At 51.0% G+C, this 20,172-nt stretch overlaps 8 protein-coding genes and 1 non-coding gene across 9 annotated transcripts; 5 read left to right on the top strand and 4 right to left on the bottom strand.

The window, feature by feature from the left end:
- Positions 1–76: 76 nt before the first annotated feature.
- On the bottom strand, positions 77–2,339 carry YALI1_A14568g (uncharacterized protein; the record flags this gene model as incomplete). Its single annotated transcript, XM_068281790.1, has 2 exons — positions 77–1,764; positions 2,330–2,339. 2 exons carry the CDS (start codon positions 2,337–2,339, stop codon positions 77–79), a joined length of 1,698 nt encoding a protein of 565 aa, XP_068137891.1.
- Positions 2,340–3,461: 1,122 nt separating this feature from the next.
- YALI1_A14586r lies at positions 3,462–3,535 on the bottom strand. Its single transcript has one exon. It is a non-coding gene; the product is annotated as a tRNA-Val (tRNA).
- A 1,000-nt stretch (positions 3,536–4,535) lies between these two features.
- YALI1_A14596g (uncharacterized protein) lies at positions 4,536–5,383 on the top strand (the record flags this gene model as incomplete). The annotated part of the gene is made up of 2 exons (XM_068281791.1): positions 4,536–5,027; positions 5,198–5,383. The coding sequence occupies 2 exons, from the start codon at positions 4,536–4,538 to the stop codon at positions 5,381–5,383; spliced, it is 678 nt and encodes a 225-aa protein (XP_068137892.1).
- A 310-nt stretch (positions 5,384–5,693) lies between these two features.
- On the bottom strand, positions 5,694–10,938 carry YALI1_A14658g (uncharacterized protein; the record flags this gene model as incomplete). The annotated part of the gene is made up of 2 exons (XM_500068.4): positions 5,694–10,786; positions 10,833–10,938. The coding sequence occupies 2 exons, from the start codon at positions 10,936–10,938 to the stop codon at positions 5,694–5,696; spliced, it is 5,199 nt and encodes a 1,732-aa protein (XP_500068.4).
- Positions 10,939–12,006: 1,068 nt separating this feature from the next.
- Positions 12,007–13,371, top strand: YALI1_A14670g (uncharacterized protein; the record flags this gene model as incomplete). The annotated part of the gene is made up of 1 exon (XM_500070.3): positions 12,007–13,371. The coding sequence occupies one exon, from the start codon at positions 12,007–12,009 to the stop codon at positions 13,369–13,371; it is 1,365 nt and encodes a 454-aa protein (XP_500070.3).
- Positions 13,372–14,046: 675 nt separating this feature from the next.
- On the top strand, positions 14,047–14,323 carry YALI1_A14691g (uncharacterized protein; the record flags this gene model as incomplete). The annotated part of the gene is made up of 2 exons (XM_068281792.1): positions 14,047–14,115; positions 14,159–14,323. 2 exons carry the CDS (start codon positions 14,047–14,049, stop codon positions 14,321–14,323), a joined length of 234 nt encoding a protein of 77 aa, XP_068137893.1.
- Positions 14,324–15,235: 912 nt separating this feature from the next.
- Positions 15,236–15,919, top strand: YALI1_A14703g (uncharacterized protein; the record flags this gene model as incomplete). Its single annotated transcript, XM_500071.3, has 1 exon — positions 15,236–15,919. The coding sequence occupies one exon, from the start codon at positions 15,236–15,238 to the stop codon at positions 15,917–15,919; it is 684 nt and encodes a 227-aa protein (XP_500071.3).
- Positions 15,920–16,577: 658 nt separating this feature from the next.
- YALI1_A14721g (uncharacterized protein) lies at positions 16,578–17,075 on the bottom strand (the record flags this gene model as incomplete). The annotated part of the gene is made up of 1 exon (XM_500072.4): positions 16,578–17,075. One exon carries the CDS (start codon positions 17,073–17,075, stop codon positions 16,578–16,580), a length of 498 nt encoding a protein of 165 aa, XP_500072.4.
- Positions 17,076–18,594: 1,519 nt separating this feature from the next.
- Positions 18,595–20,019, top strand: YALI1_A14736g (uncharacterized protein; the record flags this gene model as incomplete). The annotated part of the gene is made up of 1 exon (XM_500073.3): positions 18,595–20,019. One exon carries the CDS (start codon positions 18,595–18,597, stop codon positions 20,017–20,019), a length of 1,425 nt encoding a protein of 474 aa, XP_500073.3.
- Positions 20,020–20,172: the final 153 nt, after the last annotated feature.

Below are 20,172 nucleotides of genomic sequence, written 5' to 3' on the forward strand. Positions count from 1 at the left end.
AGGTCCAGATCTGAACTCTCACCACTTCATAAATCATCAATTATGCTATCAATTAGTAACTAAATATAAATACTTTTCAAAAGAAAGGAAACAGTCGTCGCCAGCCTCCCACTTGACGCTCATCCCGCGCATCCTGCTCAATCTGCTCGTCAATGGCCTGCACGTTCCGCTGTACAATTTCGTGCGCCAGGGCAGACGCCTCTCTGTTCTGTTGCTGAGCCTCCGTCTCGGCTTCAGCCTCCGCCTCTACCTCTCGCACGCCCTCCACTGTCTTTTTCTTTGGCGCTAGTCCTGCTTCGTCGGTCGCCTCGACAATCACTGACCCGCTCGCAGAACCTTCTCCCTCCGTGGGTGCCTCCATCACGACTATGGTCTGTGGCTGTGTCTCAGCCTCCTGAACAGATTCCTGGGGCTCAACACCCTCGCTAGAACGTGTCGTAGATCGATCCTCCAACTCCACGTCATTTCCAACATGTCCATTGTCTCCGTTGCCTCGTAGATTGGGGTTGTTGCGCTCCTGACGTCTTCGATAAGCTCCCATAAAACCGTTCAATGTGAAATCCATGCGTCCTCCTTCGGCGTCTCGCCCTAGACGAATCATGCGCTCCCGCCGGACAGTCAAATTTGTGATCTTGACACCCGGAGGGAGATAACCCTTGGGAAGAATAGACTGCTTGCACAAGGGACAGAGACAAGACCTGGTCTCCAAAAATGGCCGGATGCAATCGGGGTGGAAAATGTGCCGGCATGGCAACTCCAAAACCACTGTTTCGTTCTCCTCGTAGTCGTCCAAACAGATGGGACACGATGACTGAGAGTAGCCCTCCAGACTATGTTCCGGTTTCGATTCGTCCGTCTTTTTGTGAGCCATTTTCAGCCACTTGGTCTTTCGCTTTTTGCTCGCCAGATCCTTGTCCGTCCATACACTCTCTTTTCGGGCCACGCTTTCATAATGCGAGTCGCCGGAGTGGTACAACTTTTCAGGCAGACGAGCAATGACGTCTGTTGGAGCAGAAACGCCAATGAAGCCAAGCTGTTCGAGATCAACCTCGCCGTTTCGCAGTCTAGTTCGCAGGTTTCGTCGCCGCTTGTACTGCACAAAGTTGAGAATGCATGACAGCGTCAGAATGGCCACCAGAATAGAACCGACGATCGCCAGGACCCACACCCACAGCTTGGGCATATTGGAGCCCGACTGCATGGCCATAAATCGTAGACCTACACGGGTCACTGTCGGCTCGCCCCGATCACCGTTGTGGTAGTAGGTCGACTGCGGCACCTCGGCAACGTGCTCCACCCACTGGCTCATCATTTGGGCCGTGGAGTACTCGACTCCGTAAATGCTGATGCCCAGGCCCGGTGGCAGCAGCTGGGTGATGTTGGAAACGGAGGATGCGGGGCTGTTGGGGTCCGAGGCAGCCACCAAAATCGTATTTGCCGACGTAGAGGTGATGGACTCGAAAAATGCCTCGTTGCATTCGTCGGTGCCAAACGGAATCAGAGCAGCCGACTCCACAAAGGAGACAGGACCCTGCATTTTCGTCTCTGTGTAGTTGGTTGGCGTGTACCACTCGGGGTTGCACTGGGGCTTGTCGCTGATGGTGGGCACGTATAGCATCTGGACAAGGGGCATGTCTCCTGTGTCCAACACCAGACCCACTCCCTGAAACTGGGCCGAGTTCATGCCTGGAGCTGTCAGAGTCGGGGCATTTTGACGAGCGGTGCCATTGATAGGTACTGAGTATGCTCGGGTGTCGATGAGTACTGTGTTAGTATAGAACGAGGGCTGTTGACCGCAACAGATGAGCAAATAACGTAGGACAGGATGAGACTAAACATAGTTGGAACAGATGGGCAGTAGAACAAACCAGACAATCTACTACATACCAACACCGTTATCGCACTGTACTGACTACAATCCAACTTATCCATCCTCTCACAAAAGCATCTCACTCAGCTTGGCTTGACAGGGATAGCAGGTGGGGATAGGTCAGAGATAGGTCGGTGTTGTAGCATCGGAAGTCACCATAACCGCAGCAAACTATTCCTCGTCTCTGAGTATTTGTAGTCGTATTGTAGTCGTATTGTAGTCGTCTTGGTAGTCGTCTTGGTAGTCGTCTTGGTAGTCGTGTAGGTAGACGTGTAGGTAGTCCACATACCATCTGTCTACTTGTACTGTAGTCAAACATCCGAGTTCCTCGGTTCAAAACCACTGCAAGAATTGTTGTGTTTGCCTTGTTGCGGCTGTGTCTTCTGTGTCTGTTTGTGTCTGTTTCCTCGCTGTCTGTACCATCTCTCTCTGTCATGTCTCCTTCTCCTTATCACTCACTTGACGCCATTTTAGCAAATGATTCACCTCTGGTGGGTATAGGTTTACAAGTGATGGGCCATGCATCATGCACAATAGTTGATACGCACCTTGTAGCTTACCCTAACCTTGATGGCGGGAATTAGGTGTCCCCAAAGCGGTGTTTTTGCGCCTTTTTTGCGCTGAAAATCGATATTGGGGGGAATACGACCTATTTAAATACCTTCACATGTCCATTTTTTCTCCAAACTGTCCCCAAATATCTCCAAATCAACGCCCTCGGCCCACGGCTGAAAACGTAAAGGCCGCACATGTTAAGCCTCGTTAGAACAAGCTTATTTCCAGTGGGGAAACCAGAGCCATGCCAACCGATAGCAGATATCCGGGAGGGCACCGATAAATCACGTGCACAGTCCTTTTTTGGACCGCGAAGACACATATCATTATTAGTCACGTGATACTGGCTCATTTATCCCCGACAGTCGCCGTCTCGTACCCCTTTGTATCCGTAGTTGTCTTGCATGGTACCACTCTGCGCCTTTGCATGATGTTGATCTGCCTGAAACTTTCGTCTGGAAGCGGTATATGATGACTAATGAGGGTAATAACTGGTATGTAAACGAAGTGAGAGCGGTAGTGAGTCGGTGCGAGTGTTATCGACAGACTTGAGGCTTTGAATTTCGGCGTCAGAACTGCAATTGCGGCTTCAGAAACACAATTTGTCAGATACTCATTCGTTAAACAACTCCTATCCGTTCTTAACTAAGGTTTAACTGGTTGATGAGTATTAGTACTGATTATACAATGCCTATACTAGTCCAATAAGTTTGTTAAAAATGTAATAAATTGTATATATATTTTCAGAACACGTTTTTTATGATATAGAGGGCAATTTCCGTCAATTTCTGTGATCCTAGCGTCTTTAACACGTCTTTTATACGCGATGTTTGGCGGAATTGTCTTTGACAAATTTGTTCATGATTAAAAGATTTTAAGTAAACCTCAACAGTAAGGAGATAAACAGTTCTAGGAGTGCTCTTCAAAACACGATATCGGATCGGTGGAAAATACGCCATTGTAGATGTAATTATTCCAATAAAAACACAAGCGAGCTGAACAAAAAGGTGATTCGGCAAAGCAATTCTGCAAAAAGTGATTTCTGGCAGGATCGAACTGCCGACGTTCTGCGTGTTAAGCAGATGCCATGACCAACTAGACCAAGAAACCAACGAATCTTGATTGAAAAAAAATAATGTATACTAAACCTGTCATTCGCTTAGTCATCCTCCTCACACAGATAGGTAAAGAACCTCAAAGTGCTTCAGTTTCTTTTATATACTGTAGTTTTGCATATAAAATCATCTAAACATGCTTAGACATGGTTTCGCTTCTCCTGACTACCGTCCCGTCTTTTCCAGATCTGATATCATATTGAGTGGTCTGGAGTTCCAATAACAGATTAAATGTGTCATTTAAAAACTTATTCAGTACAAGGACTATTCTCTTATCGTACCAGTATACATATATTCCCCAAATTCTGCAATTTTGTCTTATCTTAGCGCGTTTTAAGCGTCATTTTGGTGTGGTCACTTTGGTGTGGAGAACGTGATGAGACACTGGTAGGTTCTGCTTGGGTGAAATGTCCAGCAACTCGCGGAGATCTGGAGTTGATTTCTTGTTGGATATTTGTGTTCCTAGCTTGCGTTGATGCTGTTCTTTCTGTTACCAATAGTTATTCATGTTGCTTGACTACATTAAAGAGACATTCGCTTTGAGAAGTGGACTAGTTGATAAACTGGCGACCACGCCTAGCATTACTACAATATTGGCTGAATCAATACAGCAGTGTATGACTACAGGCACAGACCATCCCCCGTATACATACATTCCTGCATAGAACGCTGCGCTATTGATCTTAGACACTTCACCCAAGTTCAATACACATGACATTCAAAGCCAAGGAGTCATTCAAAGCCAAGGAGTCATTCAAAGCCGAAAATTCATGGCAGACTTTGTCAATGGATTATTTCGCCCCAGAAGATTCGTTTGATCAAGTCCCCGGCTTCTCTACTTCTGTTTTTAACGCCCATATTATCGAAATTGTATGGGTGTTTTCAGATTCTGAAAGCAAAACTGAAACTCCTGGAAGTGGGGAGACGACGGTGGACTTGATCGCAACACGGATTGAAGGATTTTGTGCAAAACTGATCTATTTCTCTGTCCCCTCATGATGCTTGTGTATGCGATTCAGTACCTAGACAAGAGCACCAAAAGTACAGCTGGGTCTTCGAGAAGACCTGAAGATGGAAGGAGGCGACTTTGCGCCTTTTATATTGGCTATCTGATCTTCGAGTTCTTATCTGTCTATATTCTCCAGCACTTTCCGCTCGTCAAAACTGTGTCTGTCTTTATCATTCTTTGGGGTCTTGTCCTGTGTCTACAAGCCGCTTCAAACTACCCTGGATTCATTGCGTTGCGGGCAATCTTGGGCATGTTGGAGTCCGCTGTGACTCTCTGCTTTGTCATTCTCACTTCCCCGTGGTGTAAGCGCGAGGAGCAGTTTCTGAGAACGTCCATCTGGCTAGGAGCTAACGAACTGGGTCTCATGGTGGGGAGTTTCATGGCATATGGACAGGCAGCCAATCCCCCTCTTACAATAGCCGGCTGGAGGCTCATTTTCATCATCACTGGCGTCTTCACCGTCGTTGTCAGCATAATCGTCCTTCGAAACAAAAAATTAAAGAGAGAACAGTCCATCGAAGCTCTTACCGACACCCGCACTTGAATCTACTTCTGTTTTTGCGTCAGCCAAAACTTTTCAAACGGAGGCATCTCCAACTTCAACACCATCTGGGACCCATTCGAGGACAGTTTCTGCAAACTCCCCAGGGAACCACCGAGTTCGTGGGCTGCATTCTCTTCGGAATCATCGTCCATTACTTCCAAAGTCGACTTTTCATGTCGCTAGTGGCCCAGCTCATTGGGTTTATGGCAACCTGTCTGCTCACCTCGGGGGACTCCAACACCGTCAACGCCATCCTTCTCATAGGAGACTGTCTGGGCAACATCATTTGACCCCAGACATTCAGAGCCTCGGACGTTCCAGTGTAGCTGCCGACAAAGTTGTCCATGGTGGTCTTGTTTTGTCTGGCAATGGCCCTCAACACTGCTCCATCGTGGCTCGATGTAGCTGAAAACAAACGAAGAGACCGAGCCGAGTCTCAAGCCACCTCCGAGGAGCTCGAATGAGTCCAATTGATGGATCTCACCGACAAGCAAAATGTCTACTTCCGGTACGCTTGGTAGAACAGTGTCCAACACGCCTTGGTAGAAATACAATATACAATACATTAGTTATTACATGTTTACGCGTCCTTGAACTTTTTCATCGGAGGCTCAAAGTCCGTGTTTTGATGTGGGTGGGCCTGGGGTGTTGGGGGTGCTGGGGGTGGGGGTGCTGGGGGTGTAGGGGGTGCTGTACGTGCTGAGGAGGCTGGGAGTGTTGGGAGTGCTGTAGATGCTGTAGATGCTGTGGAAGCTGTGGAAGCTGTGGATACTGTACATGCTGTGGATACTGTGAGTACTGTGGATGCGGTGGAAGCTGTGGATGCTGTGTGTACTGCGGCATCTGTGGGTATCGATGCTGCACATCTTGCATCTGATTCTGCGGGTCGCCCATACGCTGACCGTCATCCAACGGCATATCCATCTCTGAATTCATCTCCGCTTCTGGCTCTTCCTCCTCATGGACCTCGTCACTGGCTTCACTCTGTAGCATCTGACGCACCTGCTGGCAAATGAAAGCGTTCCGCTCAGGGTCGTCGTAGTTGTAGTTGAAGTCCAGGAACGTATCAGTAAACTCCAGGCCCGTGGAAGGCGCTTGCATGGACCGAATAGCTTGCTTGTTGAGCTCCTTCAGCCCAATTTGGCCACCTCGGGCAGGAGCGTAAATCGCACATTTCGCATCACTCAGAGAGTAGGCCATCTTGATGAACCGTCGCAACGCAGCCATGAGTTGAACGGTAACGGCAACCGTAGCGTTGGTGAGCTCGCCAGACTTGGAGACAGCAGAGTTGAGAGAATGAACAATCATGTGGGCATCTTCAACCGTGGACAACTCCAATGTTGACAGAGCTCGACACAGGAAAACCACCGTCCACAAGCGGTTGGTGATATCCTCTTCACTTGTCTGGGTCTCGTCCAGTTCCAGAGCTCGGGTCATGTTCAGAAAAAGCTTTCTTCTGGAAGATCTAGAACCCTTAATGACGTTGAAAAACCGATCCAGATAGCCACTTCCCTGAGCAAGCTTGGGACCCTGAAGCCGTCGCAAGTAGTCTGCGGCAGCTCCTATTCCATCCACATAGGTGCCATCAATCAACGACTCGTGTTTCTCGTGAAACAGGCGGTGAATACTTTGGGCCTTAGAAGCCACTAGAGAAACGGGACTGGCTTCCAGAGCCACGGTGGTCGTCATCAAAAGTCGAGGATTGGCAAATCCCTGATGCGACACCTTTTCCAGCAGCAGAATGGCACTAATGGAGTGAGCACCGGTGCCAAGAACTGCAATTTGAAGAATGGAATTGAGATACCGCTGCACAATGGACGCACAGACTCCATCGTTGACAAACTTGGATGTGGTTCCGTGTAGGACTCCGATATCCACCTGTCCAGAAGCATCCGTGTTACCTGCGCCCTTGAGGCCCGCCTTCGTCGCCATTTGCTCCTCGTTCTCTAAGAATGCCGAAAACTGCTTCAGAACGATATTCTGCAGCTCTTCGTCGCCTTCCAGAGCCATATCCAGACACGAAATGACTCCAGGAAGCATAAACAGCTGGGGGAAGCCAATGCACACGGAAAGCAGGTTACGGACAGAAAGACGCACAATCTCCTGAGACGCGAGCTTGGGGTTGCAGAAGAGAAGAAACAAGCCTGCAATGAACTCCTCGGACTTTTCGGGCTTACCTGAGACGTGAGGTCCCAACAGTTTCTGGAAAAGAGCCTTGGCGTCGTCGAAATTGCAGTACCGGCCAAGAGTACCAACCAGGTAAATGAGACGCTTAAATTTCGGGTCTGCTGGTGCCTCCATCAACTTTCCTGCCTTGAGATGCTGCACGTGCGGCAGAAGTGCCTTGACGCAGGATAATGTGGCGGTCTCGATCTTCTTGGTATCCTTACGCTTTGAACAAACAGCCCAGAGACACGGAACAGCCACAGAGAGCTCCTTAACGTTGAACTTTGTGAGCTTCTTGAGCATGGAAGTTTCAATATCCTTGAGAAGCTCGTCGGAAAACTCAATGCGAGACGAAACAACAGCAGTCTCGAAGATTTTGAGCACGTGGTACGTAGACAGGTCTTTAACATCCGCCGAAATGTATCCTCTCAGTGACGTGAGCTGGTTCTGAGAGATGAACAACACATTGGCCTCCACAAAGTATCCTAGAAGCTCCAGATACGACTCGGTCTGGACAGGATTGTCGTCTCCAACCACATGCTTGACTAGCAGAGAAATGTACTGCGTTCCAACCTGCAACGTGGCTTCGGGAATGGGATCTTTATGCAAAAACGGGTTGAAAATCGAGTCGAGGAAGCGGGCTAGGTACTGGGCCAGCTGCTCACTCTTCTTCAAAGTCGCTACCATGCTCTGTGCATCTTCAAGCTTGGCAACCATGAACCACATTTCCTTCAGTGTGGAGGTCGCCAGTTCTTGCACGGACTCCTCCTCGTCCTCGGTACGATACAGCAGCTTTTCGATAATCTCCAACTTGACAGAGTTGTCAACATTAGTTGCATACAAATCTCGAAGAAGCCGCAAGACTCGCTTACGGACTCCTAAGGACATGTCTGACACTCGCTCGAACAGGGACTCAAAGTACTGCGTAGTCTTGGTGGGTTGTAGCAGCACATACTTGCCCACAATCTCCACTGCGGCGTCTCTGACAGAAGCTGAGGCGTCAACGAGTCGAGATTTTAACGAATTGGCTACGAATGGGAGCCGCATAATCTTGGGATCGTAACTCAACAGAGTGGTTAGTGATTTAAGAGCTCTGCTTCGGATTTGGATTTTCGATTGCTCCAAAGAATGGCATATGGTGGCCAGAATGGTATTGTAGGACTCTGCAAGTGGCATATGCAAAAGGATTCGAGAAATGTCGTTGGCAGAATCAAGAGAATCGTTAGTTCTAGAAGAAATCTCATCGGTCATGCTCTTGGTCATGTCCACGTTCTCAGAACACGATGCAGCAAGCCGAAAGAGCTTCTTTTGTGCCAGTTCAACAACATCCTTGTCTTCATTGTCATGGTAGCCGCCCAGGATGTTGCCCCATTGGGAAACAAAGTATTTGCGAACGGTTTCTTGGAACGGGTTGCTAGTTTGCACGTCGTTCAATGTACGAAGAACGTAATGCGCGGACATGGCGAGATGTTGCAGGTCTTCGACACCTTCCTCGCGTGTGATCCCAGCCTGTTCGAGACACTTTTTGCGAAACGACAGCACATGGCACCCAATAGTTCCCAGAATGTCCATACAGAGTGTGAGAACGGCGACAGGAGGCTGCTGTTTCTCTGGAGCAGAAAGAAAGTCGGAACACACGCGCACAAACGTGTGCAGAATCAGCTCGCCGGAAATCCAGTCCAGTTGACCGTACACGTTAATGAAATCCTCAACAAACAAATCCAGCAGTGCTCTGTAAGGCGACTCGCTTGATTTTGCGGTCTTGGACGCCTTGTCGATGAGGTAATGAACGGCGTTGGTTGCGGAAGAGCGTGCGTTGGCTGTAGCTTGTTCACAGGCCTCTTCAAATTGCTTGACAGCCGGCGATTCACGTGTCAGCTTAGTGTTTGGATCAAAGGTGAACTTGTAACCTCCGCAGGAGCCAATCAAACGCATCAGAAGAGCCGAGACGGTTTGGATCGACACGTTTCCCACTCTGAATTGTCGTGCATGCGATTTGGTGGAGGGTAGTTTCTGCATGGAGGTCAGAATCTCGTCCAAAATGAATCCCTGCTGGTCAGGAAACGATGCAAACGTGACGGCAAGCACTTCCATAGCAGAAGATCGGAAAGACTCGACAGCGAAGGGTGACAGCATGTAGATTGAGCCTTTTCCACCAGTCGCTGACTCCATGAACAGAATCTTGACAGCCATGAAGAGGATTTTTGTGATGATCGATTCGTCCAGAGGTCGCAGGTATATGGATTTGCAAAACAGGTCGAGAACCCTCATGGTGGTGGCAACTGTGCTTTCCAAATTCTGTCTCCAGCTGGCTAGTTGCGAACCACACTCCTCTGCGGTCTTGCCCACAGTTGGAAGCAGAAGATGCTCTGTGATAGTAGACAGATCCTCGGCCACAGACGAGAGAATGTTCTCCGAAAACAGCTGGTTTTCTTGTCGGGGGGAGTTTACGATCCGTAGTACCACGTCTGCTGCTCGGAGCGAGTTGGTGGCTGCCTCCACCAGATTAGCCATGTCACGGTCGCTCTTTTCAGCCAGAGGTATACTCAGATCAATGGCATTCATATGACTGAGAGACCGGGTGCAGATCCGTTCCAGCCGCAGCAGATCGTCCAGATCGACCTTGGCAAAGAATTCCCGGCTAACAGCCCGTCGTAGAGTGTCCTGTAGCTGCAATAATGTCTTGGTGCTAAGAGGCAGAAGGGAGCGCTTGATTGGCCGCTGCCAGAGATTCTTGTCGGGAAGAGCGTCAAAGTCGTAGTCGTATGATTCTGCTGAGTCGTCCGCCTCGAAGATTTGCTCCAGCAGTCCCATCATTGACTTTTCCACCATGTCCTGCACCTTTTGTGGTGTGAGAGATGCCACCGTGTGTGTTGGAGGAGGGGCTCTTGGAGGTTGTGGCGGTGCTGGTGGAGTTGGCACATTTTGTTGTTGCTGTGGCGGTTGACCATGTTGGAGTGACTCCTGTGGCGGTTGGCCTTGTTGCAGCGGGTGCTGGGATTCCAGCGTCTGCGCCTGGGTCTGCGCCTGGGTCTGCGCCTGCGCCTGCGCCTGCGCCTGTGTCTGCGCCTGTGTCTGAGCCTGTGTCTGAACCTGTGTCTGAGTCTGCGACTGAGCCTGCGACTGAGTCTGTGTCCACGGTTCCTCCGCGTCCATAAACGACTGACTGAGCTTGGACACTCTGGGGGTGGTGACATGTTGGGCAGCCTGATGCAGAGGCAGCCGTTCGGCCAGATATGTACTTGACGGACTCAGATTCACAGGAAGACGGGAGCCGGTCTGCTCGGGCTCACCGTCGGCCTTTCCAATGCCCAACACGTACTCGTCGCCCTTGAACCGCAGATAGCTCATGTCCTGCTGGAACAGCGCCGTGGTTGTCTGCAACAGCAGCCGGTTGGTGAAGTCCTCGTTGGCCCCAGGCTGGTTCACCGCAGCGGCAATCCGCTCGGCGCGATGGGACACGTCAGCGGGATACTCCTCCAGCACCACGGGAATGGTTGTGTGGATTCGCGGAACAGGCACATGTGCTGTGTTAGTCTAGTTTGGGGAGATCAGCGGGCCCATGCTACTCACCTTTTCCGACCGGCATGAACGGCATCAGAGGACTGTACTTGAGCGCGTCGCCCGCCGTTTGCGGCAGCGGTTTGGACGGCTTTGGCGAGTTGTTCAGGTCGACCATATCGAATCGGAGCGGATGTGAGACTGCTGTAATGCTGATTTCGTGTACCTGTGAACCTTGTCAATAGGTGGATGCTGTCACCAGAACCGGTACTAGAACAGCAAGTATATGCCGCAATGGAGGCGGTATAAGAAGGATGAAACAGTAGACAAAGTCAGAGAGGTTTTGGCGTATTGGAACATTCTGGAGTCGCGAATCACGTTGGAATTAGGCTGGTGAGGAGGTGTTAGGAGGTTTGGTTTTAGTTGATGTTTAGTTAAAGTGGAAGGGAGCCTCAGTACGCAGTTGAATTTAAGTAGTGAAATATTTCGTCTCAGTTGAAGTTTGATGTGGTGAAAAATTTCGTCTCAGTCGAAGTTTGACCTGATGAATGGTTGGTGAAATGTTTGGTGAAAATCAACTAAAACACGAAAAGTGATGATAAAATAGAATAAAAATCACTTCAAGTGATTCTTAGAGACATTTTGATTAGTCATCCATTCATTCCAGTGCAGCTGACAGCAGCATGGTACATACTCCTGCCAACATGCCGGTTGAGGCAATACTGAAATCAAAGTCAACAAACACATTGGTCAAATTTCAACAATTCTCTTCTAAAATATCAACAAACTTTAGTTAATCTCAAACCCCAAGACACACAATTACACAATAAAAATGTACTGTAAGGGATACTTCTTTGGACATTTTTGTTGAAAACAAATATCTTTTCAAACTAATGGTCTAATTTTAAATTTCTTACAATTCCTCCAACAGCGAATTTGAACCCCCAGCTCAACTTTTGTTTTAACAAATTCCCAACAAATGTCAACTAATTTCTCCCCCTGCATTTGTCTACCCCGGTTCATCAATTCCGTCACGAAACGACGAAAAAATTAAATCAATTCACGACTTGATTCATGATATCCAACTTATCTGTACTTTTACATGTCTTCGCACGCTTTCACCGCTTTTTCAGGAGCTCGCGTCTTCACTAGACTCTCCCCCTTCACACATAAAGTTGACTCCTACATCCGATAATGCTGTGATGCATACACCTGTAACAAACCACGCAACATCACACAACTCACCATGACCAGCACGGAAACGGCAGCTTCTCTCGACCATCTGGTTCGCCAGGTGCTGCTTCCCGACAGCGAGCCGTCCAAGCCCGTTCTGGAGCTTTTGCCGGTGCCCACGTCGTGTTCCGATGCCGTCAACACCCAGTGGTACGCTCTGGCGGCGCTCATCTGTCGCCACATGGTACAATCGTGGTACTCGCGGATTTCCGACGACCCTGGCTTTGTGACGGAGATGGTGGAAGTGCTTGCTAAGATCTCGCGGGATGTGGACACCCGGCTGCAGACAATTGACTACGAGACGGCGCTCCTGGACGGGCTTCCGTACCTGATTGATTCGCATTTCGAGGCAGTGGACCGGGCCAAGGCATTGCAGGGCTCGGCGTTTCTTCCAGTCAACTCGCTTTCCGAGGGTCTGCGGGTGTTTCGACCCCATAGAGCTATTTCCGGAGTCCCTGACGACCACTCGGAGCTGGTGTACCAAAAGCTACTGGCGCAACAGATCACAACAATTCTCCTGAAACGACAGAAGATTGACAGCAAGGTGGCACACGCCTTCATCTCGGCGATCCTGCACGACGTGGTGCTCACCACCCTCTTTGAGCGGCTCTCGGAACCCTGGATGCTCTATGAGATCATCATCAAGGTGTGCGACCTGCTGCCTGACAACAGCAAGACCCCCGAAAAGAACGACAATGGCGGCGGCAGAGTGGTGGAAACACTGGGATACCTGGTGTCTAACGGCGTCACTATTGCTACAGAAACCTTTTACGCAGCCAGAACGTATGTCAGATCAGGGTTCGACTTTTACGAGAAGAATTCAGTCGACCCAACACTGGCGGACCAACAAGACGAAGGCGACAGCGACAAGGAGAAGGAAAACGAGAGGAAAACGAGAATTGCGCCCAAACCAGTCACATCGAGATACTTTTTCCAACTACTGGTGAACATCAGCAACATTCGCGCAAAGAAACCGCTGCTGGCCAGCACCCTGTCCTATCTGTCTGTATTCCTGGAGATGCAGCCGCTGGCGGTGTCGATTCGAAACGTGGTGGTTAACTCCATGAACAAGCACGTTTTGCGTGAAAAGACTGCCGAACTCATTCTCAGAAGCGCCCGGACCACCTTGTTCCCCAACAACGGGCCTATGGGAGCTCCCAGGGTGCTTCCTACGGTGCTGGAACAGTACGACATTCGCCAGAATGCCCGAGATGCCCTATCGCGCGTATTCCCGCCGTTTGTGGGGAACGTGACCACAGACATCGATCTTTGGCTGGACCACCTGAGCAACAAGGAGGTCAACAAGCTGCTGCTTTATTATCTGTGCGATTACTTGTTGCAGCTGGCTTTTCCCGAGCTGTCTGAAAAGGTGGAGTAGCCGACCTGGGAACGATTATTTATTGGGGGAACAGACCTCTTGTATACAAATATATCTGAAAAAGTAGGAGGAGGAGTTGATATGTTCCCACAATTCCAATCTGATTTCAATTGAGGTCTAAATCCGTCTTTTTTTTTTCCCAACCTGGACTGCGATCTGGAGTCGTGTCTGGCTCTGAGTCGCACTTGCTCGCACAATTACCCGCTGCTCAAGCAGCTGGATGAGAATGGAACGCTCCAAGGCAACGTGCAACCACGGGTGCCGTGGTTCCACCTCGGTGATTCGGGAGCCCAAACAGGTCTCAATGCGCCATGATTATTGTTTCGCGGACCGCGAGAAGGCTGGATCTTGCCAACGAGAACCTGTACCTTTGGAAAGACTTTTACGCAACCGTTGCTCTGGGCAGAAACGACGTGGAGATAGTCGAGTACTACATGGAGCTGAGGATGAACGACGGCATATGCGCACCAATTTGCAGCCACTGTTTGAGGGTGAACTTGCGGCTCTATGTTCGATAACGGCGAGGTTCTGGGCACGAATCTCGCTGTTCCAGCAACCCAGGTCGACTTGAGAAACGTGGTCACCTCCAGGCCCGACTATGAGGATCGCAATGGTGGACCCCGAACAAACGTACACGTGGTTGTGTGTCACCTTCGGGCCTGGTGGTTGAAATCGATGACATCACGGGTGGTCTACGTCAATTACGAAACGACAAGCTACAAGTACTGTATATACTGTGCTGTTGTAAGCCTGTTGTTTGGCGCCCAGGGGCTCTAATGCTCGTCAGCACGTATACTACTGGTTGTCGTCAGATATGGGCTGCGTGGAACCTGAGGTTTTACAGGCTTCCTGCCGTTCTCATTTGCTCGGTCCCCACGCCATGTCATCAAGTGACTCGGTATTACGGTTACTGTTTCGTTCTTCAATGGTCGCTTCTATCGACTCTGGGTGACCCGGGATACCGCGATGATCTGTCTGAGACTTTGAAAATGGACTATCTATTGGCTGAATGTGCTCGATCGATGCCGAACAGTCTGAGACCACTTCACTGCCACTCAGATCGCTCGAGAGAGGGCTTTTGTCAGCCACTCATCAAGCTGTGGGGGGAGGGGTTGGAGACATGAAGACAGACAAGTCGTACCATTGCAGGAAGGACAATCTTCTGATTTTGATGCCCTACGTCAGTAACGGCAAGCTTCAGTTTGCAGGACTTGGACAAGTGTATCTACAGCCCTGGCGCGCGCTATGGAACGTGGACCTTTGGGCACTCATCTAACAGAACTGTGTCGATGGCTGAATGTCGAGGAAGCGGCACGAGGGGAACCCTAGAGATGAGTAGATCCTAGAAGTGCTTGAGAGATGATCCCAAACAATCTGAAGTGAGATATGTTGGCAGTGAGCATAATGATTGCGATGACGGCTTGGAAGGCGATGAAGAGGAGCCCAAGCTGTACCTCAACCGTTGGGGATTTCGTCTGGTCGACCTTTATGTTCGCAGAGAGCGTAATGATCGGGATGAGAGAAAGGAAGGATGTGTGGACCTTGTTGCCCGAGAACCTCCTCTGCTCCCAGGATCGTGGATTGTCCGCAGGCGTCCAAGAGCGTCGATTACATGGACGACCGAGTCATGTTCCACTGGAGCAAGTCCGCGCAACTTCCAGCTCATAGTATGTACATACTGCACTTGTACTTGTAAACATCTACTAGCTAACATGATTGATAAGCGTTTCTGGACTTGTCCGCCCCAGCTATCGTAATTTCGTATCGTAAAATCGGGTTGGGACGACTCTAGGGCCATCCAGTTCTCCTGCACTATCACTCACTGGGAACTTTATCTCCACATCACACCTCACCAACACCACCCATGGAGGAACTACGAGCTCTTATCAAAGCGCAACCGCGGCCGCTATCGCCTCGAATCGTCCACGACCTGGTTCAGCAGGCGCTCACGTCCCGACACATTTTTTCGTTTGGCGAATTGCTCGACTTGGACGAGATTAGCAACGGTCGGCAAGACGACCCGTGGATCCAGACGCTGCGAATCTTTGCGTACGGCACGTGGTCCGACTACGTGGCGCAGAAGGAGCCCGCAAACCTGCCGGATCTCACAGAAAAACAGGCAACCAAACTCCGACAGCTGTCCATCATCTCGCTCATCACAGACGACCCCAGCGTGCAGCAGGAGGGCATTCTCAAGTACCACGACATTGAGAAGGCGGTGGGGCTAGGCGAGGAGAGCCAGCTGGAGGATCTCGCTATTGACTGCATTTACCGAGGTCTGTTCCAGGGCCGAATCAACTCGCAACTGCATCTGGTGGAGGAGTGTCGGTTGGGCAATGTGGAAAGAGACGTGTCTCCCGCACAGGCGGTGGAGATTGAGGCTGCGCTGACGGAGCTGCTCAATCGTAGCCAGAACGTGCTGGATGAGCTGGAGGAAAGCATCAAGCAGGTTGAGCATGACGCACACGAGCGAAACTTGTCGGTGCAGAAATACAACCAACTGCTCAAGACGAAACCCAAGCCTGCGGTATCGAAAACGAAGTCTTAACGGTGGCTAGGAGTGGGTTCGGTCATACCCAATGCGATTTGTCCGTCGTCATGGCGGTCACATAGTCAACTAATTTATCAGCAGATTTGAACAAACGACAACTTGGAGACAGATAGAGACAACTTGACAACAGAAACGTCGGTTGCTGAGAGAAATGTGGTCGGTTGCTTCCATGGCATTTCAATGTCGCTATTCTTTCACTCCTGTCACTACTTGCAACTACAAGTCCATATTGGGGAAACTGTAATGTCTGTATCTCGATGAGATCAAGATATGAACGAGTATCAGATCATAAATGTGTATACAAGTAAAATAACTTGCAATATAAGTACAAGTATTCTTACTGTATAAATAGAAAACATTGTTGCCGCCAAATATGTCGTTTGCTAGCTCCTTTCCTCTTGGTGTTCGTTCTCGTGCAAACCATCGGTGATAGTGCATGAAGAGTGTTTACACAGGTTAAATGGACAGAATATAGAGAATCATATTGGCAGTGAATTGGGGAAATAAATACTGTACAAGTACTTCTAGTACTTGTAGCTGCACCGGATACTACACGGGGCTTAGCTATTACATTGTACAACATACTACTGGAGTGCAGACATGACCGCTGACACAAATGAGGCTCATTCACCTCTGACGTTTTATTCACATTAGCTTAAGCGTTCCAGATCTTCTTGATGGTTCCGGTGAGGCCGACATCCTCAGTCTCGAGCTTGTAGAGACCGTAGAGACCAACCACGGTTCCTCCGTACAGCAGGTACATGGCGTAGTTGTGAATGGAGCCGTAGACTCGCTTGGGGATGTAGTCGGTAATGCAAGACTCGAAACCAAGCTGAGAGTGGATCAGGAGAGTAGCACCGAGAGTGGCGTCCAGAACGGGGGAGATGGAGCCGGTGGCGAAGGGCAGCACGGTCATGGGGATGAGGCCGACGACAAGGATTCGCTCAAAGGTCCAGTGGTAGGAGCCCTTGGTGGGGTTGGCGGGGGGAACGGGGGCGGCGTCGTTGACGGTGCCGACAATGCCTCCGGGAGGCTGGGGGATGGTGCCGAACATCTTGTGGTTTCGCATGGCGATGGGAGATCGCATCATGAGCTGGGGGGTCATGCCGGCCTTGAAGGCGGGGGTGGACAGTCGGAGGGTGGATCTGAGCATCTGGGTTAGTATGTGGGAGGGAAGGGGGGTCAGGGTGGTTGGCCAGGTGGACAAAAGTCTGTCCTCGTGTGTAGGTGAAAGTCTTCCTAGTGTGTAGGTGGACCTAGTGTAGGCGAACAAAACGTGAACGGAGTGGCATGACAGAGTGACAAGACAGAGCGACAAGACAGAGCGACAAGACAGAGCGACGAGAATCCGCGAAAGACATTAATACAAAGCAGACACCACGAGCAGCGTCACAAGTAGCGATCTTCTCAAATGTCGTCAATTCGCGACCAAGCTAAGATACAGATACCCATTGCTGCTAGTGTCGCGCGCCGTGTCCCCACACTGATGCCCCACACAGGGATGCGCGTGGTGGCTGAGAACAGCAGTTTGTGCCGCACCATTTGTGTCACACTGTCGATGGCGTTGTTTTAAACAGATCGCTTGTTGTCCCATTGCTTGTCCCGTCGCTCGCCCGAGCCCTGTGGTGTGTTATGTCATGGTATCACGTTCAGTCGTCACATTCCGCTGTTCAGGGGGCGCAGTTTTGCCGTCGTGTGTGTGCACTATATAAGCGCCGTGTTTCCCATCTTGTTCCTTCTCTGTTTCATCCTCCTTGTCCATTTCGTACTCACTGTGATGTGCGTGTTGTGTGGTTAGCTGGCAGAGCTCAGTTTCAGGTAGAGATGTTTCCCCGGTCTTTATCGTATAGTGCGCTGAGTAAGCTTCTTTTGGGGGGCATTTTGCCTCCATTACGGAAACGTTAAATAATGGAACGCCTCCTATTGGCTGCTGGGACGGGACCAGGGACTTTTCCGGTTGGACGAATGACAAAGCTTGTTTAGTGAGATGAATGAAGGATGAAGGCCACACAAGCTGGGATCAGGGTGAGAGAGGGAGCGGGGGGAGGGATGGGGGGTTGGTCACGGTGACCCCTCGCCCCCCCTCGCCCCCCCCCCCCCCCCCCCCCCCCCCTCGCCCCCCCTCGCTCCCCCGGTATGTTGTTTATTGGGCAATTGCGTGTTCAATTGGCTTAAGCGCGACTCTGCTTGTACCAGTCTTCTACTGACAATAATTTGTCACTACCAAGTGCCTACTATACAGTAAATAAGCTTCCAAGGAAAAGTGATTTGACGTGCGGTACAGCAGACGAGGGTTGTGTGGGGCGGTGTAGAGCGGGTTTTTTGACATTGCGGGGCCGGGAGAAGCGGTATATATAGAGCAGGGTGGTCGTGGGGCGGAATGGAGGGGCCAGGGCCAGGATTCGGCGATTTGTAGCCAGTGCTACCCACCTCGTCCGCCGCCAATGAGAAACGCGGGAAAGCAAAATAGGGTTGGTTGGGAGCAATCTGACCACTCACAGGGCGGGAAAAATGTGCATCATGTCTGAGGGAAAGTGGCTTCACCTTAACACGCACTCTCTATTGCACCCGTCCGAGTAGTCTCTCTCTCGCATCGATCGAACGACCCCCTTTTCTCTACTTGTCGCACAACACGGCGTAGCAATTGAAAGACCACAGATCCAACCGACACCATGAACTCTCTTCTGCGACTGCCCGCCCTCAAGCGAGGTGTCTTCACCATGTCCAAGCGAGGTCTTGCCACCACGGTTTCCCCCAAGACTCGAACCTCCAACCTCAAGAACGGACTGACCATTGCCTCCGAGTCCAACCCTCTGGTGCAGACCGCCACCGTGGGCGTGTGGATCGACGCCGGCTCGCGAAACGAGAACGCCTACAACAACGGAACCGCCCATTTCTTCGAGCATCTGGCCTTCAAGGGCACCGACAAGCGATCCCAGCACCAGCTCGAGCTCGACATTGAGAACATGGGCGGCCACCTCAACGCCTACACCTCGCGAGAGTCCACCGTCTACTACGCCAAGTCGTTCAAGGACGACGTGCCCAAGTCGGTGGAGATCCTCGCCGACATTCTGCAGCACTCCAAGCTGGCCGAGTCTGCCATTGACCGAGAACGAGAGGTCATCACCCGGGAGCTCGAGGAGGTCAACAAGCAGTACGAGGAGGTTGTCTTCGACCACCTGCACGCCACCGCCTTCATGAACCAGCCCCTGGGCCGAACCATCCTGGGCCCCCGAGAGAACATCCAGACCATCACCAACACCGAGCTGCGAAAGTTCATCACCGAGAACTACACCGCCGACCGAATGGTCCTGGTCGGAGCCGGAGCCGTCGACCACGACGCCCTCGTCGAGCTCGCCGAGAAGTACTTCTCCCACCTGCCCTCTTCCCAGTCTCCCGTTCCCCTCGGTACCCCCCGATCTTCTGGTGAGGACGCCAACCAGAACCCCATCCCCAACTTTGTGGGATCCGAGGTCCGACTCCGAGACGACACCATGCCCGTGGCCCACATTGCCATTGCCGTCGAGGGTGTCTCTTGGACCTCCGAGGACTACTACACTGCCCTGGTCGCCCAGGCCATCATCGGCAACTACGACCGAGCCGTCGGCACCTCCCGACACCAGGGCTCTCGTCTCTCCAACATTGTGTCTGAGAACAACCTGGCCAACTCTTTCCAGTCCTTCTCCACTTCTTACTCCGACACCGGTCTGTGGGGTATCTACCTGACCTCCGAGAACACCACTCAGATTGACGATCTCGTCCACTTTACTCTCAAGGAGTGGAACCGACTGTCCACCTCTGTGTCCAACCTGCAGGTTGAGCGAGCCAAGTCCCAGCTCAAGGCCGGTCTCCTTCTGTCTCTGGACGGCACCACCTACGTTGCCGAGGACATTGGACGACAGCTCACCACCCTGGGCCGACGAGTCACCCCCGCTGAGGTCGAGGCCAAGCTCGAGGCCGTCACCGAGCACGACGTCCGAGCCTGGGCCCAGAAGACTCTCTACGACAAGGATATTGCTCTGGTCGGACTGGGTCCTATCGAGGGTCTCTACGATTACAACCGAATCCGAAACGACATGAGCATGATGAGATGGTAATTGTTCCCGTCTTTGCATATAGCCTGGAGGCGTAATAAAATAGTCAGAAAGACTTGGAGGACATTGTCGCAGAACGACTGTCACCGATCAGGAAGAATGTAGCATGGGTTGTGAAGCACCATCAGGATATTGGAGTGTAGTGGACTTTGTGAG

Source organism: Yarrowia lipolytica, chromosome 1A (assembly GCF_001761485.1).
Source record: "Yarrowia lipolytica chromosome 1A, complete sequence".
NCBI classification, from domain to species: domain Eukaryota; kingdom Fungi; phylum Ascomycota; class Dipodascomycetes; order Dipodascales; genus Yarrowia; species Yarrowia lipolytica.